The following is a 23,475-nucleotide window of genomic DNA, read 5'->3' as shown; positions in this document are numbered from 1 at the left end:
GCCCAGCGTACTTCGTAGCGAGAAATTTCGAGGCTGCACATGTGTAGACTCCGCTGTCTTAAAATCCCCACAATGCTTTGCGCACGGACCAACGGTCCAAATCTTTGGCGGAAATCGCGCTCCCTTTAAGGCGGGGCCTCTCATATGACCCACACCTGTTAGCCTGTTCCACAATTCTTCATTTCCGAGGCTAGGAAGGATTCTTGCCTCGCTTCTGAAGCAAGTGACTCGGAAGACATGTGCTACCAAGCAAGCGTCCTCGACATTGAGAAACACCCACTGTCAGAGAAAATATCCCAGTTAGGAGTTTTTTTAGGAATTTCAACTAGGGACTTTAAAATCTAAATAGTGGTTGAATATGAAAGGCTATATGCAGAGTGAGAGAGACGGAGAGATATCAGTTGGTAATTAAATATCGTATACAAGACATACGTACATTTCAGAAGTAAATGTTGTGAACTTGTGACTGAGTTTAATGTGTAGCTATCCAAAATAGGGGTGTCCCAATATCATATCAGTATCATGATTCCAGCATGTCTTTTCTGATATACAACAAATATTTGCCAAACAGTGGACAGCTGTAATGATATACATAAACAGGAGTGTCCTTTCTGAATAGAACAATGAGTCAGGGAACATCTCATTATCTGATGTGAGTAAAGGCCGCTACACACCAACCTGAGACCAAAGAACGCGTACAGAAGGCGTCCCGACTTTTACATCGGCTACGCCGCCCGCCTAGGAACACACCGCAAAGACTTCAGTGGACGAGTGGCAATAACTGTCCTTACCAGCTGGCAGCGGTAGTGTGTATTCGTCATTCAAAAGAGGCAACAGCCAATCAGAGTGATTTCTTTGGCCAACTTTCTTTGGCCGATTCAACATGTTGAATGATTGAGTGTTGAATCGGCCGCGGGAGGTGTGAAAATGTGCCGTAAAGCAACGACGGTGCGGGACACACCAACCTGAGTAGGACGCCGCGAATGCCCGACTGCCTCTGACGGCCTCTGACTCCCAAAATCGGGTAGGTGTGTCAGGGCCTTTATCTGCACTGAGGCCTGCCAGCAGATACATTTGGAGCTTGTTGTTACAGCAAATGGCAGCAAAAGCAGTTGAACAACAACATCCCAACTCATTCAGCTACTGTCCGAGCTGCGATATATCAGTGTGATATTCCTGCCAAATTTGTATGGATTAGTGGCATTTTACTGAGTTTGTATTTCTCCTGTCAACTTTGTTTCCTTGCTTTACAATATGTTCTTTGTTTTATTCACATGACTTTGTCAAGGGTTTGCTGCCTTGTTTGTGTGCTTCAAGGTGAATCATTTTACAAGCCTCTCGGGCAGGGCTTCCCAACCTTTATTGTGCCAAGATCCATTAAAAAAAAAATACGGACCGGTTGTCAATTTTAACTGATGTGAATATTTACTCACCACCAGCAGGTAGCAACAGAGGCTAATTGTATGTAACAGCCTGAACAAATACTAGAACAATATGCATCCAAAACATTAACAACTTTAAAAAAGAACCGGTGTCGTTTTTTGGAAAAACGGAAAACCAAAAAATTATTCAGTTTTCAAACCAAAACGGGAAAACAGAAAATCAACGTTTTGGTTTTGTTTGATTTACGGATAATCCAGTGAATGCTGGGAAAACGAGGAGTAGGCGCATTATGAAGGAGATGTCGGTCGCCAGGGTGTGTGTGCGTGTGTGTGTGTGTGTGTGTGTGTGTGTGTGTGTGTGTGTGTATATGTGTGTGTATGTGTGTGTGTGTCACTGGCATTTGTTTTCAGAAGATATTATGATAGTGACGTTCGTTCCGGTGCACTCCGACAGCATTTAGCACTACATCGAGAATAAGATTAAACTAACTTCTTTTGGGAACACCCGCATATAGGCTACCTATGGAGTTAGCCAGATGTGTGTAAATTACTGTTCATGGTCATTTGAAAACAAATGCCAGTGTCGGACAGACACAAACACACCGAACACACAGAGCTGAGCTGAGCAGAGCAGAGCACACACATCATGCGCCTTGGTGACTGGACATCTCCTTCATAAAACTAATAAAAGGGGGAGTAATCGGGCAGTTTGATGTGAGTAGAGATGTGTGTAGAGGTGTGTGTGGTTAACACGTAGCAGCCTGCAGTCACTCGCTGTTCTGATGAAGGTAAACACAGCGAAGGCGGTGCGTAAAAAGGCACATCTTTACCCGCTGGTGCTTTACTTCTCAGAGGCGGAGTATACGTCCCGCTGCCTCCTGATGCTGCAGCCATTTCATGAAGTGAAGGAGGTTTTCCTTCTATCAAACAGCTGTGTGCAGCAGATACTGTGAGAGTCCCAGACATGAATTCATAGATCAAGGCAGACTGGTTTACAGACTCTGCTGTTTTGCCAATCCGGTGCTTAAACAAATAGCTCTGCACCCCTGGCCGACATGTCCTTAAAATGAAGTCCGAGTTTGAAATATATCTCAAATAATGTATGCACTGCCATTTCCCCACATAAACATAACAGTCTGCAATCAAACCGTTGTCTCCTGTGCGCTCCTCTTCCTACTTGGCGCACCGCTAACTTTCTCGTGGCTGAGACCAGGCTGAGCCGCCGAATCCCTTGGAACATCATAAAAGCCATTTTCAACAGTGAAAGATTAACTAGGCTACTGAATGAAATAATATGACTGGTATAGGTGCGAAAATGATTAAATAAAATATTTTTATATATTTAGAATTCTGCAAATATTACGATACATTCACAGCTATTTCGCAGCCCGGCAGTAACACCTCCGCGGCCCGGTACCGGTCCGTGGACCGGGGATTGGGAACCCCTGCTCTAGGGGATTGTCAACCAGTCATTCCAGACAATCACAGTATTTCTTTACTGCCGTTTTTAAATTCATCTTGTGGCGAAAGAAAAATCTGATTGTGTCTTGACTGTGAAAGATGACATAACTGACCATGAGCTGCAGGAGACGAGTCATGATTTTCTTTAAACGCATCGGATAAATGCATACTCACAAACACGCAAAGGAAATTTGAAACTTGATTTAAGATGAATCAAAAGTGAAACGGAAACCACGGCGCCTGAGGTGAAAAGGGCGGTGCGTGGAATAAGATATGGAGATAGACAGGATAGAAAAGGGAAGGAGGCTGAAACATTCCTTGGATGTTTGTTGGGCTCGGCTGGCAGCGCTCTAAGAACCGAGCTTCCGTTTAGCTGCAGTACACTTCCTCAGCACAACAACAACAGCAAGTGTCCCTACAGCTGGGGAGTCAGCCCTCTATCTCTGACCAGTCTGCATCAGTGCACACAGTCACCTCTGCTCTGTGGAGCCGTGGATATCTGCTATCTGCAGCAGCTTGTTCTTACCATCCGGAGCATGTCAACATGTGTTCACAGCTCGTGCTGCTGCACTGACAGGACATGCTGACATGGTCACAGTTTATGGCACCATATTACCAAACAATGTTACTAGAATTAAAGCTTTAAACGACAATCAGACACCATGAAACAGGGATGAATGTGTTGACTAAAGAGAAGAGACCAGGGTTAGTTATCAAAACCTTTTCTGTAGCAGTGGTACTAGAGAGTTTGCATAATTGTTTAAATCATAACAATTATAGATACAAAAAATGTGAGGCTGAAAAGTGTATTATCTGGCTTTTTTTAAATAAATGAGATGATGAATTGAATCTTTTTTTATTTATAACTTTTTTTATTATTATTATTTTTCTGTTGTTGGAAAAATCTTTGGAGTTCTGGCAAAAATCCTCTCCAGACATTTAAGTATTCATCTTGATTTATTTAGACAGTTTCGCCTAATTCTATTGTTGTTATTTTATTATAAACTGTTACTCACATTCTTTCCTTTTGTTTATTTATCCTTGTTTGAACTCTAGTCTGATCGATCCTCTGTTTCATTCTCATTACTGTTGCTGCTGAATCTTCCTACGAGAATCAATAAAGGTTTATCTCATCGTATCTTATTATCGCTGAAAAGAAAAAGAACATTTTAAGATGAAAAAAAAAGAATAAGGTGGTAAACAGCAGCGAATTGGAGGACGCATTTCCAGGGTGATATAATCTCCCCTACTGTCTCGCCACCTTACCACTGGGAAACAACAGCACTGTCTGCTGCCAGAGAACACAAGCACACACAGACACACACAAACAAACACTAACGCATAAACACAGAGCCCTGCGAGACACACCGGCTGCGGCTTTATCACACAGCTCACACAGGAGACTAGGTGCTAGAGAAAACACTGAAGTGAAACTCTTAAGGCCAGCTCACACACACACACTATTACTTTGAATTGATTTGCCTCTGCCACAAATGGAGTTGGGGTGAGCCTCTTTATATATGTCAGATTAAACTTGGAAGGGAGAGGGAAATAGTTGAAGTGTACCTAGGATGAAAATTACAGGCCTCTCATCTTTTTAAGTGGGAGAACTTGCACAATTGGTGGCTGACTAAATACTTTTTTGCCCCACTGTAGTACCGGAGAAACCCACACACACACACACACACCAAAAGGGTACCTCTAATACACCTTGCTTTAAGGCAACTGTTTCAATAAGCCAGATACCTTTGCTTTTCTGAGAAAAAGTAATTGTGCTCATTACCGTATTCACGTAATTACTTTGTGATTGTAATGCCACATCTATTGGTTCACTTGATATATTACTGCAGTGTCATATGTATTTAACGGCAAGGTGCACTGTATTCAAATCGCACAACATCTGAGCAGTCTGTAATCCACAAATAATTTAACAAATACAAAAATGCCATTCTTCAGCCTTTCAAACACAAATAGTTCTGCTTTTCTCTGTTTTACCTGACATTCATTTAAGTATTATTAAGTGACTGTTTTTTTGGACTGACTTTACTAAACTTGGATGAATATTTTAAATATGTTATGACATTATGATTAACTATGAAAATATTGAGCAGATTAATCAATAAGAATAATTCTAGTCTGTTGCAGCACTATGACATCATTGCGAACAACCTATGTGGAATAAAGCTTTCCGTACCCCTGTCTGAGAAAAACGACACAATGGGAATATGTAAAAGAGATTGAATTTGAAGCAATGCTCACATTGAGTCATTAGGTCACCATGCCCTTAGTAATGAGTTGTGCAGTTGTGATAATAAAAGGTTCATTACCCGGAGCCATGGCCAATTAGACAGCCTCATCCTGGATTAAAGTGCGGCTTCTGCAGTAAAACCACAAAGGACAGACGTGCTTCTGCCCGGTTTCATTCAATTGAGCTGAAGCGCTTTCTGAGAATCATGTTAAACTGTAGTTGCTGTGGTTTGACCACCAGCTGCGACACAGAAATGGAACTGAAGGCCAAAACCAAACGTGTGAACGAATCCCAGAGACACAAAGAAAGGTTAAACGGTTCTTTTGAACAAATTAATTAAGTTGAAGAGCATCAGAATAAATGCTGGTGACTCTCTTACACTTCAATCAAGCTCAAGGTGCATGTGAACATTTACTTTATAATTAGAATGACTAAAAATGACCAATAATTAATTTGCTTTACTGTGACACTCAAAAGTAAAGAGTACAGCACATTAAGAGATAATATGTTCCCTTTCCAACAGCATTAGCATTAGCTGCAGTGGATAAAACCCAAGATAAACAGTAATGTGTGTTGACTTCAGTATAATCTGAGAAAAGGCAACTAATCAAAGTGTGTTCTGCTCTTGGTGGAGAAATAAGTTGTTCTTATGCTCTCAGCGTAGCAGTTTGCTTATTGATACAAAATCAGTTGAATTTTTTCAATTTCAAATAATACTGGGTTATACAAGTGATGTGACAACAGATTTATAGGCAAGTGGTGTTTACATCATACCAAAAACTAGTTTTAATAATAAAACTGACCTCAACTCAGCTGATAACTTTTAAAAAACTAAATATGACCCAGGCTAGATGTTGAAATGCTTTCTACCCCACTCCACTTAAAACAAATGTCTTATGTTCCTTCAAATGACACAAAAATGTTGGCGATGGCATTAATCTCAATCCACTTTTATAAACACTGAAAATGAATCTCATCATTTCAGGATTATGTATTCTGTGTCTTTCTGTTAAATTGCATTACAGTGAGTTTCAACTGAATCATAACTTTGGCCAGCGTAGCGCACACATCTGTTTAGCGTTACTTTATTTCAAGGTTTCTCTGGAGTGTGCTATAGCCTGTGGTGAGCTTCCTGTAAACACAATGCAGCCTCCGTGTAGTCTACAGCGCTGAGGTGAAAGGTCCAACACCATATTAGGGATTAGCTGTAAACGTGGCCATCTGCCTGAACCTCTGGATTAAAGACAGAAGCATAGCAATCACAGTTACTTAGAAAAGGACTGAGAGGGAGGGCTGACAGATTAACTATGACGACTTCTTCAGACCTTCCCTTGGCCCCAACGCTGCCGTAGCCTCCGGTCACACAGGGAGAGGGGAGGAATGGGAGGAATGCAGGCTACAGTGGGTGTGGGGAGAAGGGGGGGAGCAGGGGAAACGTAAGGACACAGGATTCTCTCTGTGAACACTGAGATGTGTCCCTGCTGCCACCCTTGAATTGCTGCTGACACAGTTTGGGTTTCCTCAGTGCCACAACACACAAAAAGACAGCTCACTTTAGAAATGAGACAAACGCTTTTTTCTTTAAGGGCTTCTGGCCGACATTAAAAGAAGAGAAAAGGCTGGAATTAAGGAGCGGAAAATTGGTGGGAAAACATTCTAATAAATTGCTATGAGTTTTCAGATAATTTGGTTTTTACACAGTATTTTGAAGAGTGTAATGTCACATTGGCTACAGTAGATCATAGGTCTCATCCACTTTGAAAAGCAATACTTTGTTAGCCATGATAAAAATGGGTGTCACCCTTGTCAACAGTGTGACACAATGTAAATCTAAAAGCACAGACTGACAAGTCTTATACGTGGTCTGCAAAAGCACGGGAGAATAAGTGGATCTTTAAACTAGATTTAAATACAGGCAAAGTGGGAGCAAGTCTGATCGGGGGGGCAAATCGTTCCACAGTCTGGGAGCTGCTACAGCAGAGGCCCCGTCTCCCCGCTGTTTCAACCTGTCCTCGGGACCACAAGGAGGAATCAGTCAGCAGACCTCAGTGTCCATGAGGATCTATAAAGGTTGTAGGAGTTCTGCCAGGTCAGGTGACATTTTGAATTATTTTAATACATAATAAACTTGAATTATCACTGATGAAAAGGTATAGAGAGAAACGAAGAACACTCTCAGCAACCTGCCCTGTCCCTCCACACACCAGGCAGGTTATTATTTTTGACCGTAGAGACAGCGGAGACCACTAAAGCCAACGTTTTTAAAGTCTGGAACATTTCGCCCGGGAAAGTGTTGAGAAGAACGTGTGATTTTCTTATCCTGCAAGCACTCGCTTCACCGGGAGAAAATCCCACAGCATGCACTCCTTCTGCAGCAGTGGCACAGCTGCACCTCAGAGAGGAGGAGAGGGGAGGGGAGGAGCTTCCAGTAGCTCTACAACAACATCTGATCTAAATGACACATTTTTTCCAATAATTCAGTCAATGGCGGAAAATATTTGGTTAGATGAAGTATATTGGCTGAACTCTCTTTAAGGAAACTGAAGCGAAAAGGCTTTGCTTTAAATTGTGAAGTGATGTAATGGGAAATGGACCATTAATAATGTATAATTGCGCAGTAATTAAGGAAATGACCCATACCAATGAAAAACACTGGTATTTTCCTTTAAGAGCCATATTTATCTTCGGGACAGGATCTCTCCAGCAACATGATATATCCGGAGCGCCGGGTCACATGGTTCCTCACCCCGCTCTCCCTGGGGTTTCTGCAGCTAGAGACACTGATGAAGTATGGGTTAGACCAAGGGGTGGGGGGGTACTTAAGACGGGTGCTGAGTCTTAGTCTGCGTGCACACTACATGTTATCCATGTACATTTCTCTGGCTGCATTTCTTGAGCTGATATGTCCATTGTGTGCCAAGTCACCGCCTGCCCTCTGTGTGCACCGGCTCACATGTACATTGTTGACAAGCATGTTTGTGTGGCCGTCTCCCTGTGGGCTTCGTGTTGTGCTGGGAGCAGGGAGGGGATACATTTAGCGCTTTAGCCCCAGACTGGAGGCAGTGGCCCTTTATCCTGCACTGTCCTACTTAACGGAGTGCTGCTCTGTGCTGCTGCCTGCAACAGAGCAGCAGGACTCACACATTCACATCCCAACGTTGGGCTAGAACAATGGAAGAACGCAGTCACGCAGAAAGATGCAGACAGTTGCATGTGTTATTTATGCAGGCATATTTCTTATTGTGTAACTGTAGTTTGCATTTATTCATCATCTTTTGCTCTTGTTATACGAGATGCTGCACACTGGCCTCATTTCACAACAGCTTGATTAGTTAATGATGCTTTCAGTCAGACAACTAAAATGCACAACCGGCGGCACATATTTAAGTGGAGTAGTAATCCAACACTCTTGATTACAGCGCAGTGGGACTACATTGTAGGGTCTTTTATACGCAGCACAAATCAAGGGGATACAAATAAATTACACCTTGATCAAATTGAAAAAACATCAAAAGCAGGCGTGATTTAATATTGCTCTGAATGTAGCAATGCAGCCAATTAGGAGCAAGTCAACATGTTGGTCTGCCTTATACTGACCAATAGAGCACGAGCATCCCGCTTCACCTTGGAAACACACGATCCCATGGTGCATTTCCCTGCTGCCATGACAACCAAGAGGAGCTCTCTCTTGCTTGTTCCCTCACCCCCTCCCTCTCTCCCTCCTTCCCTTGAGTGCTCTCCCTTTTCTCTCTGAAGTCAGTCTACCTAGCAGCACAAGGTTCACCGAAACAACTTGGAGCCGCCTGTACTCCAAACAAAGAGAACTGCTGTCAGCTGTATCAACACACACTGCTACCTTGCATTGAAAACAAAGGCTTACACCAACCAATGCACACTGATTTAATAATTAACATATATTAAAGAGTTCAAATGCTCTGAATTATTCTTCTTTTCTTGACATTTTGTTGCCTTTTAGACTCAAAAATGGGAAAACATATGGCCAATACCTGAATTAACTAATTGATGTCTAAATAGGAGCAACTTGAGGCTGCACTATTAGAGGTTATTATTATCAAGGATCTGGAGGATTCCGTTTGCTTCATTCTGCTAACCACACACATCAGGGCGAATTGAGGAAGGAGGAGGGAGAGAGAGATGATGTAAGCATTTTAACACAGGCTGAGGTTATGAACACTGTCAGCTGGCCACATCCTCCACCAGCTGGAGACTGGATGCTGCACAGCAGTCATCTGATCGTCCGATCGTCCAAGGGGCAGCAAGGTTTCCCACAAGCACATTTGATCTTAGCGGCCCACACAAAAAGATATTTTGGAATGTATTATTTCTAGCTGTCGAAAAGTCTGACCGACAATGACGAGCAGGGCTTGATTGTGAATTATTGTTGAACTGCTAACCAAAAATGTTTCAGCAACTATTTATGTAATCCATTAGGACTGCAGTTTATGTTTATTTTTTGAATTAATTGTCCAGTTGTTGTGGGTTCTAGTGTTAATTTCGTTGACTAAAACTATGACGAAATATGTTCGTCAACAACCTTTTTTTCCATGACGAAAACGAGACGATGACGAGACGGCACCGACGGCAGTAAACAATAACTGCAACGAAATCATCATGCAATATCGACGAGACGAAAATGTAGTTTACTAAATAAAAACTATGCCAAAATCTCTCTTTACTTTCGTTGACGAAAAATGAGGAGACGAAATATTATCAAAGATAACGTTACATTTCTGATAGTCAGTTTTTCTCCCAGCAGTTCCATTTCCGGTGCTGCACTGGGCAGCAGCTGTGTGTCTGTGCTGCGCGCGGCGGTAGATTTGAATAACACCGGGCAGCGGCACACTGAACTGTCAGGAAGACTCGGGTCTAACTCATGGTCTCTAACTAACCTTATTTAACAGGAAAAAAAATGGCAACAACAGGGCTTGGGAGCAGTGGTCGCACTCGCGTTAACCGAATACCCCCCCGTCAGCGCGAGTGAGTGATAAATTGTGCACTCGACGGGTAATATGACCCTACAGATTGTGGTCTATAATAACAATGTCATTATAGAAAACTATTTTCTGAGAAATGTGTGTCACATTTAAAGTGTATTTGCTGCAAATCCATGTGTGATTGCAGAAGAAGAGGCAATACTAACTAGGGCCTGACCTACTTCTCCTTGAGGGTAAACAAGGTGCTTAGAGGAGAAAGACAAGGTGATAGCAAACACTGTTTACTAATGTGTGTTGCTGTGCTAAGGGAGGAAGTAAACTACCAAGAAGGGCAGACCAGAATGCACAGCAGGGTTTTCACAATACAATAACAGTGGGAACTCCCTGGAAGTCTTCTGTATTTATTTAAGTGTTGTCTAATTAGCAGTTGTTTGTTTGTATGGGAGTTCCAAATAAAGAAAAGAAAATGTGAAAAAATACAGTATGTGTTTAAACATTTCTTAATCTGAGAAATGATACCTTATAATATTATTGTGGATGATGTCTCTCGATTGAACACACTGTTTTTATAGCAGTACTGGTAGGATAACATGAGCATTTTAAGGTTTAAATAAAATATGCATGAAACGGTATATGAGCTCTGGATTACATGTAAGAACAAGAACACTGTGCCGTAAGAAACGGAAGTCAACATTACTCTCGCAATCTAATAATTACCAATACCACAACCCTACATCAATAACAGTTCAGGAAATGTTTCAGTGTCAGACCAGCGCGGTAGCGACATATAACTAAATAAAACACAAAAGGGTTCTTGTAAATTTCCGCCACAGTTTTGTCGTGCTTTGTTTGCCGAAATCCCAGCGTGGCCGGAGCATCCTTGACGACAACTAAGATTCAGGGTGGCTGCACCACTATTTATAACCTGCCCAGTCTGCTCCGTGACAGCAGAGGGGGATGAAGGGAGGGTGAGGAGAGAGAGTAGAAAGAGAACCAGACACACAGACAGAGGGTGGCCTGTGAATTCCGGAGCAGAGGAAAAGACCATTGTGTTGTTTTCCCCCCTTTGACTGGGGCCCTGTGTGATCAGCGTACTGGGTAAAGAGCTCAAAACAAGCGGCTTGTTCTTCAGTATTACTTTGTCTAACCTTTCTGTCTATTATTCTGCAAGTTAAGTGGAAATCTATCACACTCGTCCTGACAGATGAGAGTCTGTCTGCAGACACAAGGCCGTGAAAAAGGCTGCAATAAAGCTGACAACTCAGATTGTATTAGCTTGTCATTTTTCTTAATAATACATAAACTCTCTGCAATTCAAGATATATTAGTAATACACATCGTAAGTCTTCCGTTTTAAGTCCGTTTTGTGTATACAAATAATTGAATTGATCTGAGCCCCCACATGGGTCGATGACAAAAACAAGCTGACAGCAGGTAGCCAAGTTCTGAGCAACTGGCCTGCAAACAAACACAGACAAGTGGCTGGGCTCACACCAGATTATGTCACCGCATGGACCCCATGGTGACCTGATCGGGAAATCTGGCAACACCAAAACAACTCCAAAACAATAACACTGACACATGTACACACGTAATACAGCCCAGCTTATGAAAGCTATCAAATGCATTTAAAACCGCCTTTAGTTGTTGCTTCCCAAGGTATGTGTTGCTGTCTGCCTCCTCAGGGGGTTACACATGTGTTAAATGTGGAGACCGGGTGAGGTAGGAAGAGTTGGGACTCAAGGTAAATAATGCCTCACTAACGGCCTTTCCGTCACTTATCAATAAACCCAGAGAACCATGGCAAGAAAATCCAGCTCACCAGATACACAGAGGAGGGGAGGATGTCTCAGTTGTACACAAACACTCTTTGAGTAAACAGAGGGATCGGGGACAGACAGAGCCAGCACAATAGCACCTTTTTATTACTTTAAAACTCAAATCACAACTGTAGTGTAGAGTACAATGCAGGAAAGTTGTGAGCTGATCCGCAAAGTCAAGACTGCGGCCAATCCAGACAGTTTTTTGATACATCAATATTATCCATTGAGGCTTAAAAGTGCCCAATCGGATGCAAAGCAACCTGCAAGCAAGTGACCCGCAGGTTACCTGTGGAGCTCACTAAATCAACTAAACAGCAGCCAGCGGTTTCAACTGAACTGATAAAATGGTGATGTACAAGCAAGCTGTAGGGCTGAAGGTGTAAAAAAATATATTTTTAGCAACATTGAGCTACATCTCATGTTGAACTTCAAACATTTAGTTCTGGTTTATATAAAGAATCTCTGTAGAGATCCAACCTAGCAGCTGAAAACCATGCGGGCTATTTAGCTGTCATTAATAATTGTGCACCCTGCAGTCTAGGCTGAATGTGCTGTGAAAGAAAGAAGACAAATGTGATAGAATAAAGATTTCTCAGTACCATCAGATACTTCAGTTGAGATCAGAGCGAAATAAAACATGAGCAGGAAATCCCTGGTACAATATAAGTGCTATTTATATCTGACTCCATCCACAGGATCCATATTAACACGTATTTGTATTAAGTGGGAACAGAACTCCTGACCCTGGATGAGTGGGTTCAATAACCTAAACACTGACCTCCAGATAAAAACAACAAGAGAGATAACAGGCCTACAAAATGGCAAAAAGAAGAAATACCAATTTCCACGGAGCAGGTACAGGTGCAGAGCCATAGAGAAGAGACAGCGTGGACAACAACTCAGCAGAACAAGTGGTGCTAACGTACCTTTTGTTGATGGGCTTCTCGTCCTTCTCGTAGGGTTTGACAAACCACTTCCCGATCCGAACGAAGCTGCGATTCATGAGGCAGCGCTCCAGCAGGTTGTGGATGGCTTTGAACAGCAGCGTGCGACACTCGTAGGAAAGCCCGTTCTCCCACAACCCAACATCCTCGCCTGGGGACAAAAAGTAGACGGAAAAAAGTTAGAGGAGCAGAAAGCTTTAAGAGTTTTGAGGTCATTTAAAAGAAATGGTAAGATCTCTCCAGGGCAAACAATGTCACCCCAGAGAGAAAAACTCAACTGTACAATCACAGTGAGAATGTTGCTGCTGGCAAAGGAGCCTTACAAAATCACTAATGGGGATATTCATAGGGATAGGTACCGAGCCCCGGTATTAAACGGGCCCCGGGGCTGAATTATTAAAGACCGTGGTACCGTTAAGCTCCGACGTTATCGGTCTTTTTATCGGTACTGGAGACATGTAAAATATATGTTGTGTATTATTGCTACACAAACATTATATTGCAGTTTTACTATCGCTAACTCTGTTTCTAATATGCAAAAAGACTGCAAAATGCGTCCATGATTATTTTTAGTATTTTCGATCTCTCTCCCCCGCCTGCTTGCGAGGGGGCGGGGCAGTTTACACACACGCGGCTGCTACATGCAGCAACACACACACACACGGAGGAGATGGCGGAGAGAACGCGCTCCGAGGTGTGGTTAAACTTTACCTGTTCGATGTGGACAATGCTCGTTACCAAAAGTGCAATAAGAGTTTAGCATGTAAGGGCGGTAACACGAGCAATTTGTCCAAACATCTTGCAAAAGTGCACCACATTCAGACGGAGAAATGCACCGGACTGTCTTTCTAGCAGCTCTGTGGCCCCATCCACGAGTAACTTTTCCACGTCAGGTGTGTTATGTATGCTAGCAGCAACACACGGAGTTAACTCAATACAAACCTCGGTTAATGATTAGAGGTAACTGAGTTATTTATTTTGTTAAAGTTTCAGCTATTCTGTTTACAGTTCTGTCATCACATTATTTAATACGATTTGTTAAAACGTTGTTGTTTCTTTTGATGTGAAATATTATGTATTTAATTTAAATAAAAAGCAATGTTAGTTTTGTTCACAATTTGTTTAGTTGGTTTACCTTTTTTCTCCAAAAGAACCGATAAGAGTACCGTTAAAAGACCGGACCGATAAGCGGTATCGATAAAAGTAGTAGTACGTTAAAACCTTAACGATACCCATCCCTAGATATTCATCAATGTTACTAGATTAAGCATGAACTGTTTTAGCAAAAATATTATTCCATTACACTGTATTACCAATATCAAGCATTGAAGTAATAAAACAAGTATTTAAACCCCAGTTTTACATTGAGCTAAAAAATAAGTCATACATTTTCCTCCACATATGTAGTTCAAGAGTATTTGATACACTGTTTATTAGGGATGCACCGAATATTCGGCCACCGAAAATTATCGGCCGAAAATGGTTAAAAATGCCCTTTCGGCTTTCGGCCGAAAGGGTTTTAGCACCGAAAAAATATCACCGAATGTCAGAACAGGCTTACGTTGGTAACCTAACGTGTTGTTGTGATGACGTAATAAAGACGCGGCGACCATGCTCGCGGCTGGCTCACAGTGGGGGGGAACATTGACCTTTGTCATCGAGATTGCCCTGAGCCTTTAACAAATCGTATTAAATAATCTGATGACAGAATTGTAAACAGAATAGCTGAAATTTTAACAAACGAAATAACTCAGTTTCCTCTAATCATTAGCCCATGTTTGTATCATGTAGTTAACTCCGTGTGTTGCTGCTAGCATACATAACACCTGACGTGGAAACGTTACTCGTGGATGGGGCTACAGAGCTGCTAGAAAGACGGTCGAACCCGGTACATTCCTCCGTCTGCATGCGGTGCACTTTTGCTAAATGTTTAGACAAATTGCTCGTGCTTACATGCTAAACTCTTATTGCACTTATGGTAACAAGTATTCTCCACATCGAGACGGGTAAAGTTTAACCACACCTCGGAGCGCGTTCTCTCCGCCATCTCCGCAGTGTGCTCCGCTGCATGTAGCAGCTGCGTGTGTAAACTGCCCCGCCCCCTCGCACACAGACGGGGGGAGAGATCTCGTCTGATCGAAAATACATCATAGACGCATTTGTTGTCTTTGCATATTAGAAACGAGTTGGCGACACTAAGACTGCGATATAATGTTTTTAGCAATAATACATGACATATATAAATGTACTGTATGCATTCAAAAGTGCTGAATAAATGTTTTATGGACCCATAATAGTGATTATTATTTAAGTTACGTTTTGCCATAATCATGTCTATTTCCATAATCAGGTAGCTGAACAACATTGGTAAAAAATGTATACATTATATATATATATATATATATATATATATATTTCTATTAATCATTTTCGGCCTTTCGGCATTCGGTTTTCGGCCAACTGTTTCCTATTTTCGGTATCGGTTTCGGCCAAGAATTTCCCATTCGGTGCACCCCTACTGTTTATGTGGATGACATCAACTCTAAGTAAAGCTTCACAGCGACAATCTCACAGAAATACACACTCAATGAATTCATTCATGTGTATCACATTATGTAACACTTTGCAATTCTGCTCTGAAAAAACGTTCTACTAAGTGTGGCTGTGAGCACTTCTGTTCCGATCCGACAAACGGGTGTGAATAACATCTTGTGCAGTAAGAATATTCTTATTTCTTACAAGGTCATTCTAAGCATGACAAGCCACATTCAAGGGCCTGCTAGGTGAACACCTTGATACAGAAATTGCACATTTCCTGCAATGCAAAGCAGTACGTCATATCTAAAGTGACATCTGGGAATCGTATCATAAAAAGGCTGTAAAAGGCAATGAAAATGCAAACAGGAGTGTTTCCACTGAGAGAGAGAGGTTAAGTAGAAACCTGCTGCTGCCTGCTTTCAGTAGTTTCACTTTCAGGTGCGTTCTGCTGCTCCGCTCATTGAGTTTTGACACCAGAGTTAAGGAGTGTTAGGGTACGCAGTGTCACAGTTCAATAGCGACCTGGTTTTGATTTTGGTACAGTGGGGAAAACCAAGATTTAATTTATTTTCATTTGCTGTAAAAATGATGGCCAGAAAGCAATAGTTGTTTGTGTGTGTCTCTGTATCTGTTCACTTTTAGTTACATTACACCGATACATTTAATGTATATTATAAACTGACTTAATAACTAATTGAATGCGAGTCTTCCACTACCATTGCTGATGTTGTAGCGATTTGCTGCTTAAACACAATGGAGCCAGAACCTGTATCTGAGGCTAATTAACCTCCTTCAGATAATAGTTACACTCTGTGTTGCTGTTAGACAACATGCTCGTTGTAGCTACTTCAAGAAAACCCAAAGGTTACTGGAATCCTTTTTCTTTGTACTACTTTTTGTCCAGTAATGCTTTAATTTACTGGAACACCATGATGCTTTCAACCAGGGTGTGACTTGGGATGCTTCTCAGGTTATCCCAGCCTGTATATCAATGCTTAAGAAAAGCCCAGAAAGTGACACACACTGCAAACACTGGTAGAACTTGCACTACCACACCTGCAAAGAGAAGGCCTGTAATTAAACTGTTGGGCTGGCAGGACTGTCATTATTTGGTTCATATGGCGCATCGAAGCGAAACGAGTCACGCGCCGCACTGAGTGTCCTGTACCAAGCTGTTCAGGGTGAATAAATGTACCGTTACACCAATATCAGAGCTGCTTTCTGAACCCCATTCTGCGCTGGCCTGAATGCTGCTCTAATCTTATTAACAGCCACTGCTCACATCATACAGCACTTTCAGTCAAGTCTCCGAATGCGCCTGAGCACAGACGGAATAAATACCGGGTGTGACCCACCCTTCATGTCAGCTGGCACCACGGAGGCCCAGAAGCAAGTTAATCAAGATGTATTGAATTATTAAGTGAATCCTTCGCCTGCTGTTGTAATAAGTAAGATAACAGATAGATGATTCAGAGGCTATCAAAATAGGAAATGACATTGATTTCACTCCTTAAACAAGAAACACCATGAATGCAGATAGATTTGTTATGATTGTACCAAGTTGAGACAGCTATGTATTGAATTGTAAACATCTGCTAGAAAAATGTAGTGTCAATTAGGGCGAATCAATAAATGGATATTATATAAATATTGTGATATGAGAATGGACATTAGATTATCATATCATGAATTTACCAGACTGTTCTAGCTGTTCCATTATTTGCCTTTAAGCATTTAGCATAATAGATCATAACTTATTAAAGATTTCATTGTCTTAATATGTTGTTAAAGCACCAATTCTCAACTCTATAACATCTCAGCAATATCGATGTTGAGGTATTTCATCCTTTTTCTCAATTTTGCCAAGCCCTAGTGTCAATTTGAATTTCCAAAGGAGGCTAACATCCACTTTCAAATGCCACAGCTTTACTAGACAATCATTAAAGCCAACCAAGGGAAAAACAACCTCAGGCTAGCTGCCAAATCAAGAGGGCTACGTGCCCTATGATTTGGAAAGCAACACACTATTTCATCAGGTGCACACACATTGAGAGATATGATCAGGAACACAGTAAAGAGCAGGGTAAAGGCAGGCAAGAGGAAGGAAAACAGTCATTTCCCCATTGAAAATGAACAGCAACAGCTAAATAGAAATCAATCAACAACATTCTAAAAGCATTTCACTTTCTAGTAAATGTGGATGCAGGAGACTTTGCATGCCTGGGATCAAGAACACTTTTCCCCAAGTCTGCTTTGAGTGATTTGGCAGCTGTTGTGGCCATCCTGAGAGGCAAGAGGGCGAAATGTCAACAAGAAAAGAAAGCGGGACAACTGAGGCATTGACGGCAGATTAAGAGAAAGGACGTGAAAAAAAGAAAGAAAATAGGATTTAGGCCAAACTGCTGGCTGGAGAGACCGATCAGTTTGAGTGATAACGTTTACAAGACAAGGGAAATTAGGAGAGCAGCAGCACTCAAATCTACCGCAAGAGACACATTAACCCAGCTGGCTTTTAAACCCTCAGACCTACTTCAGTGCTCTGTGGATCATGGCTCTTCTGTAGAAATCTCCCTACACTACTTTTACATTAACTGCCATGGTGATCCCATCTGCTTTGTTCTGCCAAGACCACATCTGCCCCGGCCTCCTCCTCCTCCTCTCTGTCACTTGTTCCTCCTCAGTCTCTCTTGAGTGCCGAGCGGCTCTGAAACAGGCGTCTGGTTTACATAAAGTGTTCCTAACGACCTCACGTATATCATGAAACGCCAGATGCATCACTCCCCTCTTCTGACGGACACAGAGACAAAACAAATGTCTTCTACGCATTTCCAAGCAGTCCGTTTTACTTCTTTAAATTCAGGTAATAAATGTAAGAAAGTCAATTAGATGCTATGAGAAATTAAGAGAGAAATAAGAATCATCTGCATAGAGTCGACAGACGTGATCGCTTTAAGTGTTTTCAGCTGTATAGTAATGATCAACTATAGAAGCAGTTCATTCATTTTCATTCAATCGGCTAATAGTTTCAGCTTTAGTGAAAGAGTGCATTAACATTGACATTAAACTGTCTTTAGTCAATGTGCTTTTGTAGGGCTTTTAAAGTTGACCTTGTGCACTTAACTCATTCTGTGTTGAATATGGTTAATGCTTGTTATAATGAACAGTTAAAACAAATTACTTTTTAAGTCTGTGACCCAAAATTCAAGCTTGTGGACAGATCTGTGGTTGCACATGTGATGGGTCTGGGGACATGGTGAGCGGTGGTCACTACACAGGGCGAAAGATGAGTGGCCTCCTTTAGACGGAGATTTATGAGCTGGGCTGATGGCTGGGACACGTCTCTGCCTCCTGTGTAGCAGACCCACATGAGCTGACCTTTAGAGGGGCTTTTAAGCGGGTGCACAGGGGCCCCATTAAGATCCTCACATTTACGTTTAGCAGGGAAACACCTTGTGACACAAAAGCGCACATCGTAGAACATTGGGTTACGATCAAGCGGCAAACTCTGGGGCAGAGCCGGGAAGCCATAAAGAAGTGCAACAAACTGCAGTTCATCTATTGGCCGGTAGAAGCAGACCCCCATGTTAAAATGCCCAACTTTACAGCAGAAATAAACATGTTTCTACCCCTTGTCCCTTGATGCAATAAAAATCATTCTGGATATAGTTGGATTCTACCTTCATGACAATGGATTGGGGAGTGCATTTTTTTATAACGCACCCCTTTTAGTTTTTAGTCTTAAAGTGTTTGCATAAATTAGGGCGTGGTCACTTTGATGGACAGGTCTCTGCGGTGACTGCTGCTTCTAGCTTTCTGTCCCTCTGCTAGCTCCGTTAGCTCTGTTAGCTACAGGATGCTACAGGGGCTCAGCTGCGAGGCTGATCCGGGGAACACAACTTGAACTCGGACGTGTTTGTTGTGTTGGTGGTGGAGTATTCTTCATTTAAATATCGGACTTATCTTATGCCGCCTCGGCTCCGCATCTTTGCCCTTATTTGGATCAGGCTGGAGCAGGCGGGAGTTAGACTCTGACTTCACTGTCAGACGGCAGCGGCCGATTCCGCCTACTAAGGGCTTCTCAGTCTATGGTTACGATGCAGCATCTGCTTATCCCAAAACAAAACTTAATATCAGAAAATAGCACATGGGTGTTTCTGGGGTCCATAAAGTTAAGGAGTTTAATTTAGGGTACATTTTAAAGCCCCAATCCCAGTTGCTCATCTGTGTATAAGCAATTAGAGCAGCAGCCGGTCATTAAACAGCAAGATTAATGCCTTGTGATCGACTGTGCTCAGGGGGATTCTACCAAGCCTGGCCAGAAGGTTTTCTCCTCCACTTCCTCCTTATCTGGAAGGAAAGAGAGAAGGAACCAGCGGTGCACTGGAAAAGCTCCATTACTAATTAATGAATATGTATTGAGCAGAGAGGGGAAAACAGAGATGGATAGAGAGCAGGGAGAGGGAGACTGCTGCTGCTGCACCCATGGGCCAGAGCTGCACGCATGGTCGAGTCCCTGCGCTATGCCAGTCAATGGAGATCTATCAGAGGGAGATGGAGCAGGAGGAAGAGAGGAAAGCGGAGGGTGGTTCACAGGCAGGAGATTAGCCCTGGAAAATTGATCCCCAAGCACAAAAGCCATCAGCCTCCCTTACTTTTTCTTTTAATCGCTGGTCTGGGTTTATCTATTCATCATTCTGTGTGTTGTACACTGAAGTTTAGAACCATCTTTGAGGGATACAAAAAAGAGAAAAAAACACAAATCCCGAGCCAAGGTTAACCACAGACTAATTATTTTTGATAACCATCCATGGCCTCTCTGTGACCACATCCGCACTCAAATAACAAAGTACTTCCAGCGTTGTTTACAAGTGATCAAATGGTATGGGAATTAAGAATCTGCCAATTTGCATATTGAGGTTAAAAATTGTATTTTTACAGTAATAAGAGGATGTTTTAATAGTAGGGATGTAACGATATACCGAATATCGCGGTAAATAAACGTCCCAACACCGTCGTGAGACTGACAAAATCTACCGCGATTTTTTTTTTTTTTTTTTTTTAAATATATTTTTTGAAACACTTTTTTTTGTTTTGAACCTTTATTTAACCAGGCGGTCCCATTGAGATCATCAATCTCTTTTTCAAGAGAGACCTGTCCAACATGGCAGCAAGTAGGTTACAACATGAACATAAAACAACAGAACACAAATGTTATGCCGTGTGTGCATGCACCTCGCGGGAGCGCACACAGCGTAAAGCAAAACCTCCCAGACATGTGTTGATCTGTACGCAGGGTCGAGTTGTAACGGAATACATGTAACGGCGTTACGTAATCAGAATACAAAAATCAAGTAACTGTATTCAGCTCGCGTGACATTTGAAAAACGAGTAATCTGATTACAGTTACTTTCGTAAACCTGAAGTGAATACATTTTGGATTACTTATTGGAATTATTGGTGGAAAGATTTCCTCTCAACATTTAATATTCATTACTAGTAGGTAGCCTACAGCCGAATCATCACAGCGCACAAAAACATTACCACCGCAGATGGACCAAAAAAGCGTTTGAAAAAAAATCGCGGGTCCGCTCGCTCAGTGAAACAATAACAACGAAACATGGAGGAACAAAAGTCTGCGTTTAAATCGCGTGTGTATATATAGGTGTGTGTGGTTAAAACACATCAGCCTGCAGTTGCTCTTTAGCCTTACTAATGATTATTTCTGAAGGTATACACAGTGAAGGCGGTGCGTGAAAGGCACTGCTCGTCTTCTCAGAGGCTGAGTTAACCCTCCCGCTGCCTCCTGGTGCTGCAGAAATGTCATGAAGTGAACGAGGTTTTCCTTCTATAAAACAGCTGTGGGCAGCAGATACTGTGAGAGTCACGGACATGAATTCATAGATCAAGGAGGACTGGTGCACACACTCTCCTGTTTTGCCAATCCGGTGCTTAAACAAATATAGCTCTACACCCCTGGCCGTAATGTCCTTAAAATGAAGTCTGAGTTCGACATTTTAATTCATGTCCTGCCAAGACTGGCAGGACAGAAGGCGACACGCCCGTTCTAAGCCGTGTCCCTCACTCCTCACATCCCAAGCTGCATCCCCCAAAAGTGTATTATGTTGTTACATCATTTCAGATGTTATGTTTCAGTTGTGCTCTTGATAAGCCATTAAAACAGTAAAAACACGTTCAGTTTTCTTTTGCTTTTTGTGTCTCTTGTTCACCAAAACATACCCATCTGTGATGGAAAAAGAAAGTAATCCAAAAGTAATCTAAAAGTAATCTGATTACGTTACTTTTTTAAGACACGTAACTGTAACTGTATTCGGATTACTTTCAGAGCCATGTATTCAGTAATCAGTAACTGATTACATTTACAAAGTAACCCTCCCAACCCTGTCTGTATGGCAAAGTACGGTTTGGAAACTATATCATTTCCTTTTGGAGGGCATGCATAACACGGCATAACACCAGAGCCTCGCTGCGGGGAAACTTTGGCGCTGTTCCGAGTTTGTTCTAATCTGTCAAAATGACAGACTGCTTTCAGATTTTTCCATCATTGATAAATAAAATATTCGGTTAACGCGACCACTGCTGTCCCAGCAACATCAGTACCAAGCGAGAGAGTTTTTTCCAGAGCAGGGGATATTGTAAATGCCCAAACATCCCAGCTTATAAATACCTGGAAATGTGGACATTCTCATATTCCTAAAAACCTGTCTGATGATGCTGAGTGAGTGACTAGTGAGTTTGAGTTGAGTTACTTGAAAAACTAAAGTGAAACTTGATTTATTTTATTGCAGGGTCTAATTATTAAATGTCCTTGTTTATTTGTGAGATGCAGTGGCACAAAGAAAATGCTTACTTTGTTTGGTAATACTAGTAGGTACAAAAACACTGGTTTTCTTGTTCCAGTCTGTTACTGTCACTTTGTTTTTGACACTTTAAAATACTGCTATCCTACTAAAATGCTGTACAAATCAGTTTTATTATGTAATAAAGAAACATTTTCCGAGTAAAAATGTTTTTATTTTATTTCTTTATTATTCAATATCGCGATAAATACCGTACCGTGGACTTGTTATCGCGATATTATCGTACCGTGAGTTTTTGGTATCGTTACATCCCATTCCAGAAAGCAATGCTTCCTTTCCAAATTAAGTACTCCAAGTTAGTTTTATAATTAGTTTAGCCACAGCCAGGAGTTCATGGTCCAGACACTTCACTGTTCACTTTAAAGCTTTGGAACTCGCTTTGTCCATGTTTACAGCTCAAGTGTGGAGATTTCAAAATTCAGTTTGACTCTCCACTGCTGTCCAAGTCAATAACCGTTGGAAATGCTCAAAAGTGAGTGGCATTTCTCCTTTTTGAATCCTTGCCACGGGCATTCACTGGACTGCTGTGTATACAATAGGCCTGACTTCACTGTGGGACTGAATCTGTATCACATTCATTTTGTGTGTGTCATCGCTCCAGTCACTTTCCATGAGAGCTAGTACAATCTTTAAAATAGGATTGCAAGTGCAGAGTCACGCAAACACACAACTGATGGCTTGACATTGTGCTGTAAGTATGAGGCTCTTTAATAGACAAATATTACCCAACATCTTCATATTGTCAATATTTATACATTCCAAAAGATGAACAGATGCTTGTGTTACAGGCCGATGGAAACAAGCACCAGGAAACGAAAGAAAGAGAGGCTTCATGACAAATTAAATAAACCTAATTTATTGAAACAACACAACTGTCGTTTTTGAAATCCGAACTATTTAAAGAAAATGTGCCCCATCAAATTAGGGCTGTGCAATTAATCGTATTTTAATCGCGATTATGGCTTGCGACGATTATGAAAACAGCATAATTGACAAAATACGATTATGTTTGCTGGGTGCGCTTCGCCCCTCCCTTAAAGCCCACTCGGCCACGTGGGAGTGACATGTGTTGTGAGTGTTCAGCGCAAGCGAAGATGTCAGAACAAGAGCAGCAACTCGTGAAAAAGAAGGGTACAACTATTTCCACTATTTGGAAGTACTTTGGCTTTCAGGAGTCCGACGTGGAGCAAAATAAAGTACAGTGCAGGATTTGTTACCAGGTTGTGTTGGCACCACACGCTAACAC

At 41.9% G+C, this 23,475-nt stretch overlaps 1 protein-coding gene across 2 annotated transcripts in view; it reads right to left on the bottom strand.

Annotated features, from left to right (window-relative positions):
• Window positions 1-23,475, bottom strand: part of med13a (mediator complex subunit 13a) — a 98,796-nt gene that overhangs the window by 60,806 nt on the left and 14,515 nt on the right. For both annotated transcript variants that reach the window (XM_034204094.1, XM_034204095.1), the window contains one exon: window positions 12,796-12,964. In XM_034204094.1, coding sequence (XP_034059985.1) covers window positions 12,796-12,964 — 169 coding nt within the window. The remainder of the gene's footprint in view (window positions 1-12,795; window positions 12,965-23,475) is intronic.

The sequence above is a fragment of the Gymnodraco acuticeps genome, unplaced genomic scaffold, assembly GCF_902827175.1.
Source record: "Gymnodraco acuticeps unplaced genomic scaffold, fGymAcu1.1, whole genome shotgun sequence".
NCBI classification, from domain to species: Eukaryota; Metazoa; Chordata; class Actinopteri; order Perciformes; family Bathydraconidae; genus Gymnodraco; species Gymnodraco acuticeps.
This window is presented reverse-complemented; position numbering and strand designations above follow the sequence as displayed.